We start from the raw sequence: 24,680 nt of genomic DNA, 5'->3' as shown, positions 1-24,680 counted from the left end.
CTGCTGCCTTGGGAGCACAAAATTGAACATAATACTTCAAACGTTTCCCTAGAAATGTTTAAGGAGAAAGATTTTTATTTTTAAGTTGAAAATTTAACTGCATGCTTAACCAACTTCAGTGAAGCATCAATCATACTGGACAAGCAATTTTAAGAAATAAGATAGTTTAAAAAATTAATTCTGAAAATACTGCCAACAATTTCATGATATAGATATTTTTAATATTAAAAGTAAATTGTAAATGTGTCTTTATAAACAATATGCATAAAATAGATCTACTATACTAAGCTCTCTCTTTTTAAATGCTGTTTCACAGTAATTTCTTAGGTATGCAAAGTTTTCCCTCAAAGAAATAGTGCAATCTGAAGAACATACATTATGTCAGCGGATTAGAACTACTATGGTCACTAATATAAGTCTTTATAGATTTCTTGTAGGAGTGGATGAAGACTCATGTCTGTCTCCGTTTTCTTTATTATTTGCAACAGCTGCACATGTTCCGTTACAATCTGTCTGAGGTCCGTCATTTTCTGAAGCAACTTTGCAAACAGCTGTGATGATTCTGGATGATTCAGCTTTAGCTGGAGCTCCAAAGCTTGCAACAGATTGTCTTGAATATCTTCAATGGGCTTCACATTTAACAAACCTGGGCGATCTAGGAAAAAAAATTGGGAGTTGTAAGTTTATGAAGAATAGGGAAACATCGATCTCACGTATTATTTTCTTTAAGATTTCTTAGTATATCAAGCATTTACGTATGGCACTTCCTGAGAACTGTTTGACAATTTCTTAATGTATTTATTTGTAAGAATTTGCTCAAAGAAGTCTTAGAAGTAGTCTTAGAAACAGTTCAAGCATTTGTGTGGTGCAGATAGAGAGACAGGTTTATACAATACTACAATGCATTTTCCACAGTAAACTGGGAGTGTTTATGGAAAGGAAGAGTGAGATATAGTTGGGGGATAAACCATCTGTATCAGGCAATTCACTTTTGGAAAATCACACATACTCAGACGGATTTGCATGTAGTTGCTACCATTAAAAATGCTTCCTGCTAAAGTCCTAACCTATCAAAATAAAAAAAAAAAAGGCATGAATTAAAATTCTGCAGTCATACTAACCTGGGAGATTTAAAAATCACAGGTTCAGTTCTTCTCCACACCCACGTTCCAGTTGCTATTAAGAAGTCTCATGGTAGCTTTGAGCATCGGCTCATCAGCTTAGCCACAGGTGCTTATGGCAGTGGAGGACTGCTAGGTGTGGCTTGTACAGAAAATGCCTTTTCCTGGCTCATGCCAACAGAGTTCTCCTCCGTACGGAGGAATCTGCGATGGATATTTACAACCAAAGTCAGCCACATGCACTGCCACAGCTGTGAGAGTCCAGGATTATCTCTGGCATGTCATATTCCTCAGCAAGAACCAAAATCTTTTTTAACCATTATTATCTTTCATAATAATAGCTATTCTGTTATTTCTGTCTGTCTCCAAATACCTTCTTAAGTGGTTGCAATTATTATTTAACATAATGTGTAACATTTGCTTTCTAACTTGAGGTAATAAATTATTTAATTCTACAGCCATGAAAGTTAATAAAGTTGCTTAACATTATTAAATCCTCACATATGATAATGACCACCAGTAATTTGTTACTGCTAAACTACTTTATACGGGGCAATGCATCCTGATTATCAGAATACTCTGTGAAAAAACAGTCAATAATTTAAATAACATTTGCTGTGTAGCTATGAAATTAATTTCATAGGTTGATCAATAAAGAGCAGTGCCTATAGCTAGCCTTAAATTACTTCCCTAAGGCAATATTTCCATTTCAGAAAAGACAAGAGGTTGATCTATATTAAAAATTTTAAAAATAGGTTGTTACTTGCTATGATCTTAGTAACCTTTCTGTGCATCCAGTTCTACTAACTCAGCTTGGCTTGTGTTGTATACTAGAAAAAAGGCTGAGAGAAAACAAAGCTCTTATAAATTCATTGGGGTCTTACTTCACAGAGAGAATATTGCAGTGCAAATAAAAAGGCAAAGTTGGCATGAAAACAAATGAGTATACACAAGCCATGAATACATGTGGGTCACTGATTAGCACAGGGTAGTTAACTCTCAAAGAGGTGAGGTTTGGGGATAGTTTTTCAGAAACAGGAGTAACGGCAAGTTTGAATATGGAGCTTGATATTTGTTTGACGGTGGTTTTACGACGTGGCTGCTTTCAATTGTAGGTGCCTGGACTCAGTGACCCATTTGGCCACTCTTTCCATTTGGTATTTCATGCTAATAAACTGTGCTTGTCTTGCAGAGATCACTTATTTATGCCATTCAACTGATAATACCATAAAATATAGTTCAGAAAGTCTGTAAGTATCTGCAAGCAGGAAATTGTCTCCGGACAAAGAGCTCCTTTTTATAATTTCCTTTGGCAATATTATCAAGTCATTTTTTAAAGATACTTAGAGAATTTTTGATAAATTATAGATATTTCTTTTTAGATTACCTAAATACCTTTACATGTGCTGCAAAATCTAGCTGCTTTCTGTAGATTTTTCAGAAACTTCCCAAATTTCAGTACTTCCAAGCTGTTAATAATTTTGGCTTTGGGTTGCGATAGCTTTAAATTTTATTTCTGTGTTGCAGATGAACTCTGAACTAGCTGGGTATGACTCAGTGTATAGTGATATATAAAAAAAAAAATTAAAAAGCACAAAGACTGTGGCCTTGATTTCCTCTGAGATTAATCTCCATTTGTCCCCTGCTTCTTTTATGGTGGGAATTTTTAGGGTGTGAGTTTTTCAGAAGTGAAACCCAGTTCAAACATTGTGCTCCCCAGTGCAACTTTAGAGTCCAGGAGGCAAACTCAGATCAGTACTGAGACTGGAACTTACCAAGGAGCTCCCCAAATTTGGGTGCCCGAGGTCAGTTGAAGTTCGGTGAGACTTGAGTGCCTAAAATCCTTAAACTTCTTTTAAAAAATCCAGTCTAATGTTTTTATAATGACCCAGAGTCAGAAAAGATGGTTATGACAAAAGCCTAGGAGATCATAAGATGTTATTTTTAAATAAGCCGATTCAAGAGGAAGGAAAATTTCCATTGAAGGCAAGAGAGTTTTTTCATGAATGAGAACTTCAGGATATGGACATTATTTTTTTGGGTGTTGACAGTTTGCTATACTTTCTCAGTAAAAATTTCTTACAGAGGAAAAGCTGTTTCTGTTCCAAGAAACATATCTAAATTAGAAAAAAGGAAATAGGCATAAGTTTAACATACAGTATTAGGGTTTATTTCAAGTTGTTAAGATGCTCTTAAATATATATGCTCCAGACCATTGTGTTACTGTAGCAAAAGGTGTATTTTGTGCAGTAAGGAGCTCCAGATACATGTGGCTTGTGGAATAAAATACAAAGGAAATGATTAACAGTAAGCCTTGAGAAAAATTCAGATAGAGAATGGGAAGAAACAGAGTGGGTGTAAACTCGATGTGGCACTGCGGTGGAGGCCTTTCAAGAGGCTAAGACAGAACTGATGTTTGAAAGCTCACAGAGAAAACTGCAAAGGGAACTGATGAGGGAAGAGAAAGACAAAATCAAATGAGTTGTAGCAGGACTTTCTTATGATACCACGAAATTAGGTTACAGGAGGCCAAAGGACAGGGAGTTGAAAAGATGAAGGTGAGAGATGACTAAAAGTGAATTGAGCACCACTTTTAAACCTCTCTGATACAGAAGATTGTTGATTGAAGTTTAGCTTTTATAATGTGCCGTTTGCGACCTGCCTTCTCTCCGTTCAGACTATGCCAAGAGAGTACCACATTTCTCTTTTTATTATTACTTTTCTTTACTCAGTTTTTCTTTAGGTTTTCATTCATTGTCATACAGCTGTTTCGTTTGGTTTGAAAATTCTGCAGGAAGCTGTTCTAAGTAAGAAAATGTTCACAGCGACTGGGAAAGGCTAATAGGCCCCTACTTTTGAGTGTCAACAGTATAACTTTGTGCAAATTGATGTTCTATACTATCTCAGGGGAAAATATTTTGTTTGTTTACTTACTTACAGATTTGGATGCTTCTTTCATGTTCCTAACAATAATTACAATTTTTTTTCTGTTCCTCACACATGAAATTGCCATCTGCATGCCTTTACCCATACCTTTCTATTTCAGTATCTTTGCTTAAGTGCATTTTGCATTTAAACACACATTCTAAAATCTTAATATGATAAAACAGGCAAAGATATGACTGACTGAACAACTCTGCTGCTTCTTTTGCTGAGGCAGATATGACTCAGCAGTTTGAGGTTTTTCTGAGACTGTCACACGTGCTGTAGCCACCAGGATTTTGGTTCAAAGCCCATAATGATTATCTGCAGTTCTTGGTCTGATTAGGAAGCATTTCTTTGTTCTGACAGGTTTGCTGCAGCAGGATTTGTGTAGCAGTCAAATATGAACTATTTCTCGGTACTATTCACTGATAAAACTTCAAATTTTGCTGATCTCAGATTGTAGCAAAATTATTGAATATAGGGTTTAAACAAGCAGCAGTGATTCACGGCTCAAAATTTACTGCAAAGAACACACTCAGAAAACAGAAAAAGTGAATGTAGCAACATTTCCGAATTCAAATACTAGTTTGACTTCCTGTTGACTAACAGATTGTGGGTCTTTACAGGTATACCCTGCTACAATTCCCAAACACCACTATATCCTAAGCACTGCAGAAAGATAATACACAAAAGTTCAAGTCCATCCATGATATGTAAGCATGCTACAAAATTACCTTTTGAGCTTTTTCTTTATGTGACAACAGCCTGCTTGAGTGAGTTTACTCTCTTTATAAATGTGGATTATCCCAATAAGGCTTGGACTATTATTATCTTTCCTGCCCAACCACAGACATCCAACTTGTTCTCCTTAAACCTTCTTCTTACGACAGACTTCATTTTCAGCTCAGGTATATATAATATTTTTAAAGGTGCTTCAAGTTCTTTAACATGTATACCACAGCACTCGTTGGTGGCTGAGGATATGCCTTAGTGTCACAGAGGAATACAACAAGGGAGGAAGAATATCTCCTTGAAAATAGTTTTCCAGATCTCATTTGACCATATTTTTCAAAGTTACCATAAGTAAAAGAATGTTGTAATGAGAGTTAATGACCTAATGCTGTTAATGGCATAAAGGATTTCTTTTGTAAAAACAAGGTAATATCGTATTGCTTGCACACACGGTCTCTCTGTCCCATCAGCACTAAATTCAGAATACTAGAATTTGTTTGCCATTTACAGTATTATTTTAAAGTGCAATACACCAACATTAAAAACAACTTTTAAGCTTCGTAATAATGAGTTCGGAGTAATATTTGGAATCACTGAGACAGAGTGAGGCTGCCCTGAGCAGCTCAGAAACAACAAAATGATTGTGGAAGTGGGAGTACTTTCATTTTGTGGCTATCATAGTTAATTTGTCAGCTTCTTATTACTGTTATGTAGGCATTTTGCCTTTTTACATATAACACAAAAGCAACTGTTTCGCTATCAAAAGGCTGAACTGTTTTATAGGATTTGTGGCAAATTTGAAACACTTACTTCAAAATGAAAAGCTTTCTACATGTAATGTTCCAGCTGGAATTATCTTTCTCTTTCCCTTCTCTCCTTTTTAGAGCTGCCTAAGCCTTAGCACCCGTGGAGCCAGCAGAGCTAACATAATTTTGCTAGGCAATGACAGATTCACTTAGAATTAGAGCGTTTGGCTGGGGTCTTTTTTTGTTTCATAAACTGGTTTTCTTATAACATTTGTACACAGGATTTCTTGAAGTGACTTAAACATTACAGTATTCATGCAGCTAGAAAAGTCCTTGAGGTAATATGAGCTGGTTTTGAAATCCTATTTTCAATGAAATCATCCTGGTTCGATATTCACATAGTTCTTACAGAAATTAGGCTCTGTAAGAACATAGCTCTTACAGAAACAAGAGTGTCTGAGACATCTGAGAAACAGGATTTCAGTTCCATACCACATAAGGTATTATAGTCCCACAGAATGCATACAGTTCAATATATATCATATCTGACTGTAAATTCCATGATAAAAGCCAGTCTCTAATTGGCAGCAAAGCTTCTTTTCAAAATATAAACTCAGTTTTTACAAATAACTATCATGCTTTTTTTTAAAAAAAAATCGTTCTGAATAAAGATAATTATCAAGAAATTAAAGGATTTTTCTAGAAAGGACAGATTTATATTTATATGGAAAAGTCGTTCTGAATAAAGATAATTATCAAGAAATTAAAGGATTTTTCTAGAAAGAACGGATTTATATTTATATGGATTTATATATTTTTATGGATTTGCTTCAGAGTTATTTAAGAACTAACTATTAAAATTCAGGTAGTTCTTTACGGATCTCTGTTTACAAATTATTCTTAAAAAAAAGACTTGTTGATAAATCTGGTAGAGCATAGTCAATTTTCTTTCCTGTGGATCATTGTCCTCCTGAGATCTAAAATGTAAGATTAGTTACATCATACCTATTTCCTCTAATGTAAACCAAACATCACTGAAGCATAGCAGACCTAGCTTTGCAGATTGCAAGTTCCCTTTTTTTAATTAGGAGTGGCTTTTGAGAGGCCTGTTTCTCATCTATCAAATTTCATTATATTAGAAAATGCAAAATAATGGCATGTTTTGTGTAGTACCCTAATAGGCTTGTGTAATTTCTCCTCCCCCATCAAAGACAACCAAAAATATACCAGTAACATATTTTTCCTTCCTGAATTAATTCAGACTCCTCAGGGATCATTATGTTCAAAGGTTTGCACAAGAAAATGTCTTTGGGAACTGTACTTGTTTGAAGTGGATTTAGTTAGTCTAATAAACCATATTGTGATACCACATTTTTACTGAATGAAACACAATGCCAGAAGTAATTGTATTTGATTTTAAATGAAGCTATACATAACAATGTGCTCTCAACAGAACGTTTGTTTTTAGAACAATAGCATGTGGTTGTTGTGTTTGATTGCTTAAACATAATTTAATAACAAAATACACTGCATTGCTCTGTGGAGGATCCGAATTCAGAAAATTCAGCACATTCCTCCCATTGATATCTGCAGTATCATTCTAAGCCAAAATACACACAAATCAGTTGGGTAAAATTTTCTTTGTGCGACATCATTAACTTGATAGTATTGGCCAAAGTAAAAGACATTCAATCTGACCTGAAATGCATATCTGATATCTCAGATTTTCGGTGGAAAGGTTTTTAAGTGAACTAAATCTGGGTAGCAGTTGCTAATTCACAAAATATAATAGCTACATCACCTAAGAATCAGGTAGAACATACTGACTGTCTTCAAAAAAGCTGAAAATTCAGTGTCTTTTTTAATGAAGTGTTAGAGTGTGTGTAGTCTGATACCTGGGTTTTCAGATTCGTGCTTTGCTCAACTCATAATGCCTAAACATTAATACAAACAGGGCAGCTTAGGAAATCTGAATAGAGCAGACACACAATGCCTGTTTTTCTCAGGCATTAGAAGACCATTGTTTTCCTGAGAAATGCATTCTTTTTTTCCCCCTTTTAAAGGCAAACAAAACCTTACACGAATGAAAAACATCAACAACAATAAAAAACCCCACCATAAAATCCTGTAAGCCAAATGCCACATATATGTTGAAATCATTATGGAGTCAAAGCTATTTGTGTACAATTAACAAGCCACAGAATCTAATTGCAGGTTTAAAAAATCCTCATGCAGAATTTTAACTTTTAGAAGCTCTTGCCAGTGAAATTCCACCCTTCCTGTTTTCAGAAAGATAGTTCTGATTTTGTTTTCTAGCTAAATGAACTGCTGATTCAGCAGGCATTTCCAGCTCCATCACTAATATCAGGTCATGTACACTTTCAGTTTCTGCCTCAAATTGAAAAAAAGGCAAACAACATCAAGAAAGCTGAAAACTAATAAAACACTACGTGTAAACAAACTCACTCTCATCCTGTAGTGCTGAGTACTTTCCTGTTTGGACAGGAATTAAAAGTGTCAATTCTATTATATAAAATATCATATTAAAGAAGAGAGCACTTACCTCCACTTAGTATAATGACAGCTATAAATATTGCCAGGTCACTGTCGTCTAATTCCAGTGCATTGAACTTCACAGCAAACTCAAACTTGGGCTCCATAAAGTCACAAAAAGGTTTTCTCAGGCTCTTCAGAAACTCCCGTGTCATGAATCCTTGTCCATCAGATATAAGAACTCCATCTTTATTCATCAGAGAAGCCAGGAGAGTATATATGATCTCATGGACCCCATATTTCAGGAGAGTTACTTGATCATTCAGGTCAAGACTCACAAAACCTGGAATGTTCTTGGCAAATTCTGTGATCTCCTGCACTGCCTCCACAGAGCGAAACTGACATCGCTGGAAGATGCGGATTGCTACCTCTTTGTTCTCCTCCTGCAGCGGTGACACATGCTTGCACTTGATCTGGTCTTCTCCCATCATTAAAGAGTTCATGTCATAAATAACAAATGGCTAAAAAGAAAAGGAAAAGACAATTTACTTTCAAATGTCCTTTCTATGAACGTTTGACTCCTAAGAAACTGAAGTAGCATACAGAGGTATAACTCGTCAGAAAACATTTTGAAATCTATGAGGAATGTATCAAGGGTAGTTGACCCAAAAGCGTTATATCTTCATAGACCTATTAAAGCAAATATCCCCACAATGTTAAAATGATCTACAGAAAGGACAAGTAATTCCTAAGGGCTTCTCACATGTTCTGTGAATCCACATTCTAAAAACAAGACTTTGGCTGATACTTCTTTTAATAATTAAGGAGGGGGTAAGGAACACTATTTTAAAATATGCATGATTTTTGCCTCTTTGTTTGTTAGGGTTTTTCTGTTTTACAGAAGTTCTGTAATACCAGAATTCAAAGTTTGGAATGCTTATTAACAAAAGGTTAAAATGTTACTCCTTCTACCTGAATTTTACTGGCTTCTGTAAAACAGAATCTAATAATTGTACAGTGACATGTTTGCACTTCTGATGATCTAACTTCTTTCTTGTAGACAGACAGAGTATATTCACATTTTGATTACTTCACATACTGTCATGTTCTTTTTAAGTTCTGTCCTTCTAGAAAGTGCTGTAAGTAATATCAACTTTATGGTATTGATTATCTGATAAATTTAACATTTTGCTGCTAATTCCTTTAAAAATAATGAAGTTAGGATATATTTAAACTCAAACAACTTGTCAATGGGAGAAAGAAACCACAAATAACATGATACAAACTACAGCAGCACAATTCAGAACACAAGAATGAGTCTGACTGTGAAATAAACTCAACTGGAATAAATCAATTTCGAAAGCAGATTAGAAAAAGTAGTGCCAGGAAAACTTTTGTTAGGATCTGGAAACAATCTGTTTCAGAATATGCAGAAGAAGGTCCTGGTTTTAAAGAAGTGGTTAAGTGAGGATTTCTTGAATTTATGAGAAGAATCTTTTCCTTAGAGGACAAATGACTAGATAGTTCATTGCTGCACTGAACAAATATCTACTGAAATTAATAGGTTTGTTAACATACTTGATAAATTAATTAAAATACAAGGAACTATGCACCAACAGTTGGACTAGAGAAATGCATTTTTTAATTTGAGATCCTTTATGATTACACATTCTAATGCCTTATTCATGTGGGTGCTCATTCTTGTGGTTTTATATTCACTATAAGCGGCAGAACAGATCCCAAACCAACCCCAACCTTCCTATACGTAGTCAGCGGTCCTCTCCCCCAGAATCAGCTTCTGGAAACTGATTCTATTCCTATTTGATTAAACCAGTTTCAAAGTCTATTCAGTGCTAAATGATGATGGAATTTTTAAAACTGGAAATAGTTATTTTCTTTAGAGTCTGGTGGTGCCTTCTGAAGAGGACATTGCCCACACATGCTTATCACTGCCCATCAGGTAGAGGTTACTACTCCCATCTCCCATAGTTCTGCAGATGGAGATTGTGAAAGCACTCGGGCATCTGTTTCAGGGTAAGTCGAACACGAAGCTCTGACCCGCTTTCACTAGGAAGGGAGGGAGGGATGACAGCTGACACTTTTGTCTTTAACTGCTACAGCTGCTTGGAAAGCAGAGGTCTGTCTGTGAACTGAAATAACAGCATCCGCACAAGAGGATTTCAGCTTTCAAAATGGTTTAGTTAAATCAATATTCTGCTGCTTACAAGACCAATGAAACTAGTGCTGCCACTTTCACAGTAACCGCAGGCAAACATAGCCCTGACCAGGAGATTCAGCTAAACAGAGTGTGAGGTGTGACACTGTTTTTCTGCTTGCACTAGGATTTCAGTGCGCAACTGAAAATATAAACACACCGCACTGAGAAAAGCCAGGAGGATAAGGTACTTTTCAAGATGTAATGCTATTTCGGCAGCAGAAAAAACATTTTATACATATCCGTACATATGGATGTGCGCGCGTATGCGAAATAGTAGAATAACAAGACTGTAGAGGAGGCTTTTAAAATGCATGTTTTAGTACTAGTGGGTCATTCCTTTCTTTTCTTTCTAGAAAATCTTAAGTAGGAGCACCAAGTACAAGAAGAATTCATCTATTCTGTGCATGTACATGTGCAAGACTATACCACCAGCCTACTGACATTAGAAGATTAAAATCAAGAGAGTTCAAACTAGCTGAAGAAATTTTTAATATAAAGATTCAGATGAACTTTGTGAGTAGAATCTTATGTCAAATGAGCGCCGTATATCCCAGAAGAGGCTGAGTTAGTCATTGTAGTTTTGACACACTCACTTAGCATATCCAATCATTTTCAGTTAATGCAGATGATATAGCTATTAAAAAATAACATAAATTTAAACTATGCCCATAGCAAACAGTTTGACGTTCCAGAGCACAAAGTCCATTACAGTTCAAATAACATAAAAGTTGTAACCATTAAATACTGACTGTCACTCTTCCAGTACTGTGTTTTTAAAAAGACTTGAAAATTTGTGGCAATGAAAACCTGAATTCTCTGCCTATTGTTTTATTGCTATATTCTAATCTGGCAATGTTTTAAAACTTTCAATAAAAAAGAACATCCTTGATGGCATACTATATATTTACTGCATGAGTACTGCCTAGTGTAACTTTCAGACACGACCAAGTTGCGTAAGCCCAGACGTTTGTTAAGTACCCAGCACAGCAGAGCAGCAAACCACATGCCAATTGATTTCTACGACAACTTCATAGAACCTTACAGAACAAAAGTAGGATTTGTAGATGCACTTGGGACCTCAGAAACAAACTTCCAAGATTTCTAAACATATGTCTGGAAAAACGGAAGATGGGAGCACCGTAGGTAACCCTGCCCAAACTTCTGTTGCGTTCCAGAGTGTGCACAGTGGGCAGCTGCAGAAAAAAGGACGCGGCCTCCTGGTGACTTTTTTAGCATGAAGAGGAGTAAACAAGATATACAATTACACTCCCCACTTCTATTCTGTTGCCCAATGCAGGTACACAGTTATTAAGAACACACTTAAAAAACCTAAATTGCTGTATTAATTCTTTCCCAGTAACCTGTGTTTCTGATATAGAGAGGGAACTGTGGGAAGACTTGGAAAAAGCAATGACCCTCAAGTGGACTTAGTGTATCAGCTTTCTGCAGAATAAACTATGCTACTTTAAACTTTATATACTCCATGATGAAAAGTTACTCAAATTGTAAATGTCCACCATATCTGAAGTTTTTATGTGAGGGGTACAACCAAATTAGGGACAATATTTAAATTATGATTTTAACTGCCTTTAAAGAAAGCAAGCCTATAATAAGTCCAAATTCTTCCCTGTCTTTGAAATGATTAAAGAAAATAAAATACAATCTCTGTTGTAATCCTGACAATAAAATTTCTGCTGGTGATTCTAGAAAATATATCAAACTAATAGTCATAAGGTTTGGAAAACTATTTTGCTCTCTAGGTATTAAAATAGTGACAAAATTTAAAACCCACCATAATGATCAGATCTTATTGATCCTCATTCTTACTGATACAGAAGATTGTTATGTATTGCCAGTGAAGTTTGTAAAGCAACCCACAAACACACATATATCTATTCCTTACTTCTAAAAGATTTTCCTGTACATTCTCCTAAAATTCAAATTGCATCAACACAGGATACTGATCTGATCCAAGATAACCCAGTTAAATGTAGGAAGTCATCAGAGCATCACAAGAATAAGTGTCATAGTTAAGGCTAGCAACGGTGTTGGCACTGGGAATCATTTGACACTTATGAAAAAGAATATTCCTTTGGGTACAGCTAGTACTGATAATATGCTGTCATCCAGATGCTTGAATAGTACAGCAACCAATTCACAGAATGGTTAGGGTTGGATTCCTGACGGCTAGATAGCCACCTTAGATAGTGTGGAAGATAACCTTTGGTGAAGGAGAAGGCAAACGGGAAGAGCGGATCAGAGAATACAAAAAGGTTAAGATGACCTTCAAATTTTTGTACTGGTTTCAAGTATTTTATTAGGTGAACTTGGAGTTTTTTCAAATAATGTTTACTTATCCTATCTAAAAACATTTCCTGTGTTTCAGACACAGCTTGAAATATGTAACTGCCAACAGCAAAGTTTTGTTTTTTTTTTTTTTTTGAAAGACGTGTTGTCAATGCGGTAAATCATTTACTCAAAAGAAAGGAAAAAAAAAAAAACCAGAGGGAACTAACTGATTTGTCTGTCGTCTTTCCTGTCAAGATCGCCCTCGCCTTGGCTTTGGTCAGAGGGAAGGACTTTATGTATGAGTCATACAAATGCTTGGCAAGTGCTCGTAGATCAGCAGATTCAGGGTTTAACTGGTCGATGTCGCTGGAAATCTCTGCCAAGAGCTTCTCCTTCTCCGCTTGTGGCATTCGCCCAAACCTGATGGCTGAAGAAGATGACAAACAATTACTATAGCTATAGTTGCACCTCAAAAAGCACATTTGAATAGCTTTTTATGTCACCTTTTGTTCTTGAAGTTTTTATTAAAACAGTACTTAGGCAAGTAAGAAAAAGATTATTTTCTCCGCTAATACAGGCAAAACAGCTGAAGTGCTTTAAAGAAATGTAAACAAACAAATCTCAAAGAGGAAATAATCTATGTGCCCAAACAGTAAGATTATAATATCTTGCTTGGAAATGCAAACCTGTTGTCAGCTCACCTGACAGAGTTGGTGAAAACCACCAATTCTACCTCCAATCTAAATAAAATGTAAAGAATCTTTAAGACATTAAGATTCTGTTGGCTTAGGGTAGGAACCACCTCTCAGCCTTGTATTGTTTTGGGCAAATCACCATATGGATCTCAGATTCTTCATTTGTTTAGAAACAAAACACTCACATGCCTTGCAGGAATAAATTCCTAAATAGTTCAACAGAACTTAATGCAGGAAGTGCTATAAAGTGTTACCAAAAGAATTAAGGAATGAGAAAGAAGGTCGTGCAGGGAGTAAGAAAGCCAGAAAAGGCTGAGTTCTTCATGGTAACTATCTGCATGCAGTATTGGAAGAACAGAAAACGATTCTGCCTAGTCAGATGGTCTGACAGTTGCTCAATACCAACGTAAGGCAAGCTGTAAGCCTCCTACGTGTACACCTATGTATTCATATGGGGACTGACTTGGAAAATATTTCAGATGAGCCATCAGGATCAAGACTGATTACATGATATTTCAGTAAACAGAATTAATTTTATTTTACGAAAACAAAACAGAACAAAAGAGCATCAAAACAAAAAACAGAAGGAAGAAATAAAGGTTTGCATTTTGGCCTTAGGAGGAAGTAGAAATATTATAAATATTTTTTCAGTGATTAGTGTCTTCCCTGGATAAAGTAAAAGTGCTGTTAAGATCATACATATGCATGATTCTCCTAGGGACGCTTATTTTGGAAACGACGAGCTACTTTCCTTTTATGAGCTTGCTTGCAGTGTGCTGATGGACAAAAATGACACCTTTTTTCAAGAATAAATAATTGCGCCAGAAAACATTAAAAACCCCATTTGTCATGATTATCATTAAGTTTAAGTTCTCTTATTTCATGGCTGTAGAAACAAGGCTGTTTATTCTTACAACTGTACTACATTTCTCTTTCAGCAAACGGTCTCTGAATGATGCGTGCTGTATTTTTCATATTTGCTTAGGTATTCTTAGAGTTAACATGTCAGAATAAAAATCATCATGAAAGAAAACCTAGTTCAATAGGTACAAATTAACATATTCTATTTTTCCCCCCCATAAAATGTCTGTGGCTTATAATTTTTTCATATGTGAAATTTTGAATAATTGCCAACTGATATTTGTTTTGGATCATATATACAATGGCACATGTATTTTTTTCTCTCTCATGGGAAACACTAAGTATTCTTAATTAGCTACTAACAATAGTTAGGGGAGACATCACTGCCAGCCCTCCTTTCTTCTGAGAGCAAAACATTTAAAGAAAAATTATTAACTTCAGATTAGTTTATATGACATACTATAATGGCTCAGAGACTGACACCATTCTGTGAAGAAGCAGTGTGAATGGATGAACATATTGTAATGTTACTAATGTATAAAAAATTGATATAAAACAAAAGGAGAGTTCATATTTGTACTTAGTGTAACCTAAATAAAAAGATGAAAAAATTCAGCATAACTACAAAGGAATTAATTCAGCAACGTATGCTTCCATGAACACTGTGAATCAAGACCATTTTGGTATTTTCATTTTGCAGTTAAAATGGACTCTCTCACTATTAAAAGTTTTTATTTTTAGTTAACACAAATCTTTAGAGTTTTTTTTTTTTTAAGAAACATGTATGGATGTTGATAACAAATGCACGATACTAATATCTGCATTTTAGACATTCTTGAAGATGTAAAATGAATGAAGTATGAGTATTTAATGAAGTAAATAGAGTGAAAACACTGAGAATATTTTATAGCATTTACAGACTTTTTTTTTCTGATACTTAAGGACTGATTCAATAAAAAGAAACAAACTGTCATCAACATAATAAAGCTAAAATATATTATTACATACATATTGTAAGAAGTTGTTACAGGGACAGCACATATAACTAAAATGTGGGGTCAAGAAGGTGTTAAAATTATAATATATCTAATAGAAGTGTTAAAGGTTAAAAGTCCATGCTGAACAGTGCAGCTAGACCAATTCAACTCCTCCTCACCATCTTTTTTTGAGGAAGAGTTTGCAAACTGAAGACCTAAGTGAAGTCTAGCAAGACTTCTCGGACTATTACAGTGGACCTTTTATTCTGGAAAGAAAGCAAGGCAAATATTAGCCTTATATAAAGGACTATTAATAAAAAAGGGAGATCAGAGTTGCCCATGTATGGAGTGCAGTTTATTATGACCTGAAGACTTCTTAACACATAGTAAGAAATACTTAGGAACTCTAAGGAACACATCCTTTGAGAGACTTCACAATCAGATCAGGAACTAGGTGCTTTGGGCCAGAAGAATATTTTGTTATGATAAATCCTACTTGTAAACTATTTTGATATTTTCTGTGGAATATATTTATAACATTATCTATAATACATTTATAATATGTTTACAATAAATTATGCATCCCTAACAGCCTGATGTGAATTCTATAAGCTCATTCTGTAAGCATACTATCTCTAAGTATTATGGAAACGGAGCTTGACTGAACACCAGTATGAGACATGATTCTGTTGTGGGCCTGTTCTGGAAAGCTGGCGTTGGCAGAAGCAAGTTTATAATTTGGAATCTCAGTGGCATAAGACTCCCTTTCATCAAGGTTATTTTTACAAACAAGGGTTAAAAAAAAAAGGGACAGTGTATTGCTTCCCCTTCCTATGTTTTAATGTTAACTTAGCTCTAAAATAGTTTCTACACTTCCCCAAGGCATTAAAAACAATGGGGATTTATTTTCTTTTTTCCACCTTTTTTTTCTTCTTTCCTTCTTTTTCCCCTCTTTTAATCAAGTATCTACTGGAACATTCTTAATGATATACCACAGTGTATATACCAGCTATGACACTGATTACTGAAATAGAATTGTTATGTAGAGATTTTATAGAAAATATTTTTTTCAAAACAGAGGTTGTTTTGTCATTAACAAATAACTGACAAAGCTGTATAATAGTATTCTTCTAAAGAACAGAAACCACGCTGGTAACAAATATCTTGCTAGAAATTCATACAGGAGTGAACAGACTAGTGCCTGGTTTTTTTTCAAGTCCATTTTTTCAATTTTGCAAGAATTGAGGGGGATAGTTTCTTTTTTAAAACTTATGGCAGTTTTCCACATAGCTGTATCTATCTACTGTTGCACTGATACTGCTGGTATAAAATAGGCTTACTTTTAGTTTTGAGTATAAAAAACCAGCATAGTATGTATACTATGTTTTCTAAACATGCCCCTTATCCTATACCCTGATTCCTGTGCAGTGCCTCTTGTGTCCTGTCCAAGCGTCTCTTGGAAAGTAAATTACAGTATTCGTGCTAGCAATTTGGTTTAGCAATTGCTAAACAACCCATTGTTGATAGCTCTCTGTTAAAAGTTTACAATAGCACTGGTGTAGAGTTTATAACAAATGACAACTTACATTGTGTTTATTTTTTTTTAATGGAAAACAAGATTGACTAAGGATGTTCCAGGTTCACGTTTCTGGTGTGCTTATCTATCCCCAACAAAGAATACCAAATTACCTTTGCAAAGTAGGCATGTGTTATAAGCCCTAGTGCTTCTAATATAAACTTATTTCCATTGATTTACACATTGGAGTTCATCATACTGTTAATATTTCATCTACTGTTAATAGTTCTGGAGTAGATGCCTTCTTTCACGTATAATTTATTTTTATTTTGCTTGTGATGGTGATACTTATTTTCCTGAAAAGTGCTTTGAGATCTCTGCATGAAAAGTGCCATAAAACCCAAATATTATTTATTACTTTGATATTTGTTTCAGTACTCTTCCTTGCTGGAATCATATCAAATTTTTGTTTCCATGTGTTTGAGAATTTGTATAGTTTTTATATATACAGTCAAAAAACCCTGTGAACACTAATGTTAAATCAGAGCATTGTCTTCCCTGTGCTAAATTTTATGAATGCAAGCACCCTTATGTGTAATCTATTTTGGAGTTAAAGCCCAAAGATGTGGAGAAAGACTATATCAAATGATACATGATTAAAGCTGCATAGGGATTTGCTATATATTTTTAAGGAATATTTGGCATAGGTTTGGCATGGGGCCTCATGATGCTAATTTTTCTACGAAGATCAGATTCCTGGTTTCTTTTTAAAAAAAGATTATTTTCAATTCCTTCTGTGTAAATGAAAAAAGGGAAAAAAAAGCCAAACAACAAAAAAAATCAGTACTACTGCCAAAGGTAACATTGAATTATACAGCAAGTCTGTTAAGATGCCGAGGTTACTTTGGAAGAAAACTAGCACATACGTTGTTATGTGGTGAACTGGGTTACAAGCGTTAACTTCTATTCTTGAACGCTTGCATGCTGCATCCACCATTGAGTTAGATATAACAATCAAAGGTTACTCACAGCACAGAAAGCTCTTACATCAACGCCAAATCAGTCCAAACTACCCCTTGTTATCAAAGAATGTGCTGGCTGATTAGCTAACCAAAGCTGTGTAGCGGCGGTTATCTCGTGCTGGCCTAAAACACCCATCCCTGGTTTAACCACCCACTTGAGCGGCGTTGCCAGCTCTCAGATCATGTCTATCAGTTCAGCAAAACAGCTACTAATATTAGTAGAGTTTGCATTTAGCAGGCAGGGCTAAGTCTTCTTCTAAATACATTAATTGACTTTACTAAGAATGGAAATGAGATCTTACTGTTTTCTGTACTATATAAATCCTTAGGGTGTATCTTGTTGCCTGCCATCATCATATCAGACTTTTACATAAAATAATTCTGCAATAATGAAATCCCTCAGGAATCTCATGATATTTTCTCATTTAGTGTGTGAAAACTGTGCTTGGGGTAAAGCTTGTTATGCATCTTTATTTTTGTATGGATTGTACGTTTATTAGCGATCTATCATTTCCACGTGTGTTAGTTTCTTTCTAAATGTGTGTTTTAAGATGGATTAATAGAGGTGGATCTTTCATGATCCACTTTTAAACACTGTCCCTATTTCATGAAAATATGTGTCTTGGAAGATTTCAGATGTAATTAATGAATTATGAGAATAAAGTTTCCTAAAGAAAAGGTGATCAGGACCCAAAAGTATATTTTAAATATAGCAATTTCTTAACAACAAAGTTAGAGTTGTGAATCAAACATTCCTATCTTATAATTTGATAGCCAAAAGGATAGTTTTAAAATATTTTTTAATGTTTAGAATACATTTTATAAATATTATATTAGTTGCAGCACATTCTGTTCAATGTTTATTAACATTGAAGGCAAAATTTGGGGCAAAATTCAATTTTGTGGTACTAGCCTAGTAGTTTCCTTTTGGAGAAGTCATTGTCATTTTCAGGGGACTGAGACAAAAGTCAGTGAGAGGTCAGGCACCAGGAGGTTTGCAGAAGGAATTTGCAAAGTGGGATTTTGGGTGAGAGGAGAAGTAGGAGGGATTGATGATACTTGCAGAGGTTAGGGTGGAAAAAGGAAAGTTCGCAGGGTGGATAAGAGTTTACAGCATTTGTGGAGGTTGAGGAAAATTTGAAGGATGGGTGGCATCCTTTTCTGCTTCTCTCTCCACCTCCCTCCTGTGACCCTGACCTCATCTTCTATTTCCCTTGGACCATTTATCCCCCTTGCTACTCTATCTTCTCTCTCCTCCATTTACCCTCACAGCAGGCCCAGCTTCCTTATCTCCTGGGAGCCTGGGAAGTGGATCAAGGCAGGATCTGCAGGGATGGGAAGGGCAGGGACAAGCCAGTGAGCTGATAGAAGAGATCTGGAGATATGGCTTGCTGCTCATGCTGCAAGGGTAGAAGGGATTCAGATGGCAATTTCTTTCACAGTAACAGAAGATTGTGCAAGTTTGGGCACGTGCCTGCAGCTGGAATGTGTGATCTTTCTCTCTTTCCTTTGGCAGTTATTTCTTTTACTTACATTTACAGTATTCTCCAAATGTCAGTGATATAAAACCAACAGTGAATATAGTAAGACACTACATGCTACATTATATCCTTTGGCTGTCTGTGGAAAAACTAGAATATTTATCCTTACGCCCCATTTTATGGCTTGGAGAAGTCAGTATGATTGCTTATAGACTGTTCTGTATAGCACTCTACCCTTCTGATTGTCTAGATTATTTTTGAGCATAAATGAGTCCCCAAATAGACTATAAACAGTTTCTTACACTAGAAAACACAAAATAGAGCCAGGGCAGATACCTGTCTGAGTTTACTGGAGGCATGTGCCCAGATTGAGCAATTCACTGCTCCCAGAACTTATAAGAAAGACATATTGCCATGAGTGCTCTTTTTCCCATGACAGTACTTGGTTTTGTATAAATACTAGTTTTAGTAAAAGAGAAAAAATTAATGAAATTTCTAAAATAAAAGCACCAAGCTTCTGCTTAGTGGTACTTCAGAATACAATCTGAGCAACTAAGGGTTAAACACAGAGCAGCATTGTGGCTAGAGAAGGAAAGGAAAACAATATTCAAAGCATGAGAACACTACTGTCTTTTTTAACCTTCAGCCAAGTGGTATGTAGCGTTTATATGTGAAAAAATGTGGCTGTAGCTGCTAAGCATCTCCTTGCATTCCCTAAGTGCCCTATTCATTTTGCAATAATATGTCTGTGCAAAGACAGTCATAGACTGGAACCCTCAGGCACAAATAATCCACATTCTGATTCCAAGCATTTAAAATTCAGGTAATTTCACTACCCAAATGGATGAACTTTAATCTGTAGATGTAACATAAAAATGTGTCTCAGTGTCATTGACAACATCCAGTGTTGCATTTCTGCATGCTTCTTTATATAGGCCTGTGTCTTCAAAGGTGGAATTCAGTTCTTTCTTATAAATGTGTTTGTTTATAAATTATGGAGGAATAAGGGTGTTGTTTCATGCAATGCAATGTAACCAGAGTGGGCAAAGGAGACAAATGTAGAAGTCAATACTTGAACGTAAACACGACTAAGTCTCTGTTAGGTGAACTCATGGTGAGAGCAAATGAAAGCCTTCCTTCAAGCCCTGGGACAAATGGCTTTGCCCTTTCTCCCTCCTCTCTATGCCTTCCCCTGACTCCCATATCCATGGCTCCTGCTGGTGCCACAGCTTCTGCCTTGGCAGTGGCTGAACAGGAAAAAGTGGCAGGTGAAATGTTAATTTTAAAAATATTTCTTGGGCTCTTCATGTTACTAAGCCAGAGAGAACGGTCTTGGCCTTCCCCTTCTTGATAGAACTGCACATGGTTCCCATTGACATAATTGGAAGCCTTGTTGCTAGGTTATGAGAGAATTTGGCATGCACCTTGAAAATAATAATAATAAAAACTCCTGAATTACTATAAAAATACCCACAGTAGCATTTCAAAATTAAGATTTATTTTTAAGTGTTACTGTTGCATCCCAGGAACTTGAAAACCATATTTTCTATTAGCAAAACATTTCCCATACCAATTTACATTCACTGCATGTATTAACTTCACAAACCACAGTTAAGTTTTCCTCTTGGGGACAGTACACTCATTTTTTATATTGAAAATAATGAAAGTTCTAAAAAAACCACAGAGAAATTATTTTCCCAGTCGTGTTTGCAATTCTTTACCCTTAGAATTACATAAGTCTCTATGTTATGACATTTAATTCCTGTTTTTACTCAACTTTGCCAAAGCAAGGCAGCAAAGAATCTTCATTATGTCTTTCTGTCCAAACATTCATAAGTATTTCCACATGAATTGATATGTTAATTTTAAAGTTCAGAAGGACTTCCTTCTAAATTCTCTGCAAGAGAGCAGTATCATGGTATGCTTAATGCTCTCTGCTTACCTTCTGTAAAGAAGGCAGTCACAGAACCATACACAATTGCAAAGACCTTTGCTATCCAAGACTACAAGATATTCAAAATGGAAACGCTGCTCACAGTTCACAGATGGGAGGGGGTATCCACCTCTGGACGGTGGAGAGGTCAGACAGTGCGTATCACAGGAATCACAGGTATACACACTACAGGATGAGAGGCCGACAGCTGAACGAGCATGCTAAGAAACACTACACTCCTACTTACCACATATTGGAATCTATGCCCAGATGTGGGTATCCTAGGAAGGAGGAGGACAGGGGTTTTTAAAACAGTACAGGGTCTGGCCCATTCATTTAAAGTATGTTGTGTTCTAGTATGTGGAAGTGTTAACTTAGTGGTGCTAACAGTCCTTGGTAAGTGTTCTATGCATCACGTTCAAGTTGTTGTTATTCACAAACTTTTGGTAAATTCTCTAGTCCGTTTTTCATAATTAAATTAAGTTTTCCACTTACAGGAAAGGGATATTGAGCTACAGTATGCAAAAGAGTCTTGCCAGAAAATAGGACAATGAACTGAAAAATAACAACTACACTAGGAATATGTTCAGGAAGAACAACCAACAGTGTAATGAGCAAGAATGATGGAGAGTAAAACAAACTCATATGTTATATTATGTATTATATTGATAGCTGCAGTTCTCTACCTATCTGATTTTTATATTGAAAGTAATCTCCAATCATATACAGTCTCCTAAGCTCAGAGCAATCTCTCTGATACGTATTTCTAAACTGCCTAGTGTAAAGAAACGGAAGACTCTAGATGTTAAAGCAGCACATTCAGTAATCATATTAATGTTTCATGTTACTTTTCAGATGAAACATTATTGTTTTAAAATATGCTATGCACACTTACCATTATGTGACATTCCAACGGCGAGGCATTTCTGAAATCTGCAGTATTGACATTTATTTCTGCTTTTCTTATGGATGCGGCAATTAAGATCACATCTATCATAAATTAGCTTTAATCTGATTGTTCTTCGAAAAAAGCCCTGGAGAAAACATAAAAGCATGTAAAAGGGTGCAAGAAACTGCCAGTGCCATTGTCTCACTTCTCTATACATACAAAGCACCTTTCTGTATACACACTGAATCTAACTTTGTTTTAGACAGATTTCCTAAGGAAGTAAGGCTTATGTAATCCTACTGTCTGCTTATCAGTGTGCTCCTGTTCTGATCTTGTTTGCCATTTTCAACCTAGTTTGATGGGGGGGCTAAAACTCTCAAATAGCTGGGGAAGCTTATGGGAATCAATGGGGTTTGAGGGACATAAGTTGGGAGCTCTACAGATGTGCTGAGCATGAGGAACACTATGCCAAAGGAAGCGAAGCTCCGTTTGTTCCATTGCTTATGGGACAATTTATTATAAAGTGAACAAGAAATTTTCAAAATTTAAAGTTCACTACCACTGTAGAAAATTTTTATAAATCACAACAAACCAAAAATTCTCCAACAGCAGTTTGATCTCAAGTAAATAAAAAAGGTTATGGGTTATCTGTTTGTTTAAAGTTTCTTTCCCAATTAAGTATCTTTTTTTCTGTTTCAAATATTTATTTTCCATTTTGAGCCTGGATACTTAAAGAGAATTTATATTCTTTCATTTATTCAATTTCTTTGTTTTTCCACAGTGCTTAAATAATTTTGCAATATTCACTTCTGAATATTGCAAACTCACAGAAATTATTGCACAGAAGCCTTATGAAGTCTTATAAAGAGAGAAATCATTATGGAAATCCACAGTTCTATCTTTTTACAGTTTAAAGATGGTTTCTCACATCACTCATAATCAATTAATAAAGTTTATCCAAATTTATCATCATTTGTTCTTTGTAACAATTTTTCCTCACAGCGAATAATAACAATAAAAGCATAATGCCAAGTCTTATTTATATAATTCAATGTAATCTAAGTAATCATACAGCATACTCATTGCTTTATGTGTGTTCCTAACTCAGTGCTACAAATTCTATTTAAGCTTTGCATTGGATCTTTACTATTAGTTATTTTCCTCAAGATATTGCAAATAGAGAAGATGGGAATTTCTCGTTAAAGTCTAATATTTTTCTTTGAACTCAATGAATTATTATTCGTTTCTTCTCTGGCATTTCTTTTCTCGTTCTTGAGGATGGTCAATTTTTATACCATTCATTTGTCCTTTATGTGTTATAAACACTAAATATCATTTACATAAAAAAAAGCTGGTGGAGTTTTAAAGCAGAAAGCCACATTCTTTAATACTATTAGACTTTTCTGTAGTCATCTAGAAATGTGTAAATGAGTAAAGACAGCAGTAATGAAATATAATTACATAATTGACAAAAGTAGGAGAAATGCACAAAAAATGCAAATAGCTCAGTAACATCATAAAAAAAAGCAAGTTATATTTTAAAAAACTCCCACTTATTAAGTCATACAGTATATGCAGTATATGTGGAACGATTTACTTAAAAACCTAAACTTCTTTTAAAAAGCACAGACCTCTGATTTTACCAAGTGATTATTCAGATGAAAATAGTATCAAATGCTACTTCAGAAAAAATACGTTTGTGACAACTTACTTTACAGCCCTCGCATGCATGCACACCGTAATGGAATCCAGAGGCCTTGTCCCCACACACGCGGCATTCTATAGCCATAAGGGAGTTGGAAGACTCCTCATGAGGTTTATTGTACAATTGAACTTTTTCTGAAAAGTAGGGTGGGGAAGGAGGCTCCATTTTGATTGCATCTGTGTATAGAGAAGATGTAAACGATAAACTGGAAGTATAATTAAATATATAGAAGCAGCAGCAAGGAACGATCACAAGCAATCACAGTAAACAGATTCATAGCTCTGCTTCATAGTACAAAATGAGTAGTAACCAAAGGATAAGAGTTATACCAATGCTGTGACTCAGATGTAGCCAATATTTCTACTCCATCAGTTTCTGAAGCTGTCTGGAATTTAAAAGCTACACATATTAATAGTTAATATGGTATGTATGCTGGGGCATTTTTGAACATCCAGGATATTTATTCTGCATTGTATGCATAGAGCTTCAAAGGACGATTTACACACAAAATACATGAATAGGAGACTGGAGGTTTCAGAAACAAGTGGTGGGGTTCATGTGTCTAATAAAAAGTGTTTAATGTCACTTGAGATACTTTATGATACCTTGCCTAATCTCCAGCTCCTGCTCCGGAAGGATGAAGGTCTGCTATATATATTCTACCTCTTCTATCTGCCCTGCAAGAATATCCTGTGGACATCTCTGATAACACAGGATACTGGCATTTAGGCATCTGAATACTTCTAAATCCTCTTGCTGATAGTACACTTTCCAGAAAATGAAGCAAATGTGAACATAAAAGAATTATTAAAAAACTAAAAGCATACTTTGGCAATCCTGGAGCTTGATATCATATTTATAATCGATGCTTGTCTGATCAGTTCTTGCAAGAGGAATATCTTCATAGTGCGGTGAGGAAATGCTTGAAAAATCAACGGTGGTAAATGGCTTTATGTCAAAGGAATGTGTATGATCATCCATCGCAGACAGATCCACTGGACTAATTCCAAAATTAATGGGCCAAAACGGCATTTCTGTGTCAACCATTGTAATCCCTGAAAACAAAAAAAGAAACAG

General features: G+C 35.5%; 1 protein-coding gene across 1 annotated transcript; it reads right to left on the bottom strand.

The window, feature by feature from the left end:
* Positions 1-249: 249 nt before the first annotated feature.
* Positions 250-24,652, bottom strand: PPARG (peroxisome proliferator activated receptor gamma). Its single transcript, XM_068419867.1, has 6 exons — positions 24,431-24,652; positions 23,610-23,779; positions 21,905-22,043; positions 12,752-12,951; positions 8,088-8,538; positions 250-655 (listed from the first exon to the last, which is right to left on the bottom strand). The coding sequence occupies exons 1-6, from the start codon at positions 24,648-24,650 to the stop codon at positions 408-410; spliced, it is 1,428 nt and encodes a 475-aa protein (XP_068275968.1). The 5' UTR covers positions 24,651-24,652; the 3' UTR covers positions 250-407.
* Between the last annotated feature and the right edge of the window lie 28 nt (positions 24,653-24,680).

Source organism: Nyctibius grandis, chromosome 29, assembly GCF_013368605.1.
Source record: "Nyctibius grandis isolate bNycGra1 chromosome 29, bNycGra1.pri, whole genome shotgun sequence".
NCBI classification, from domain to species: domain Eukaryota; kingdom Metazoa; phylum Chordata; class Aves; order Nyctibiiformes; family Nyctibiidae; genus Nyctibius; species Nyctibius grandis.
Note: the sequence above shows the minus strand (reverse complement) of the source record. Positions and strands in the feature narration are given on the sequence as shown.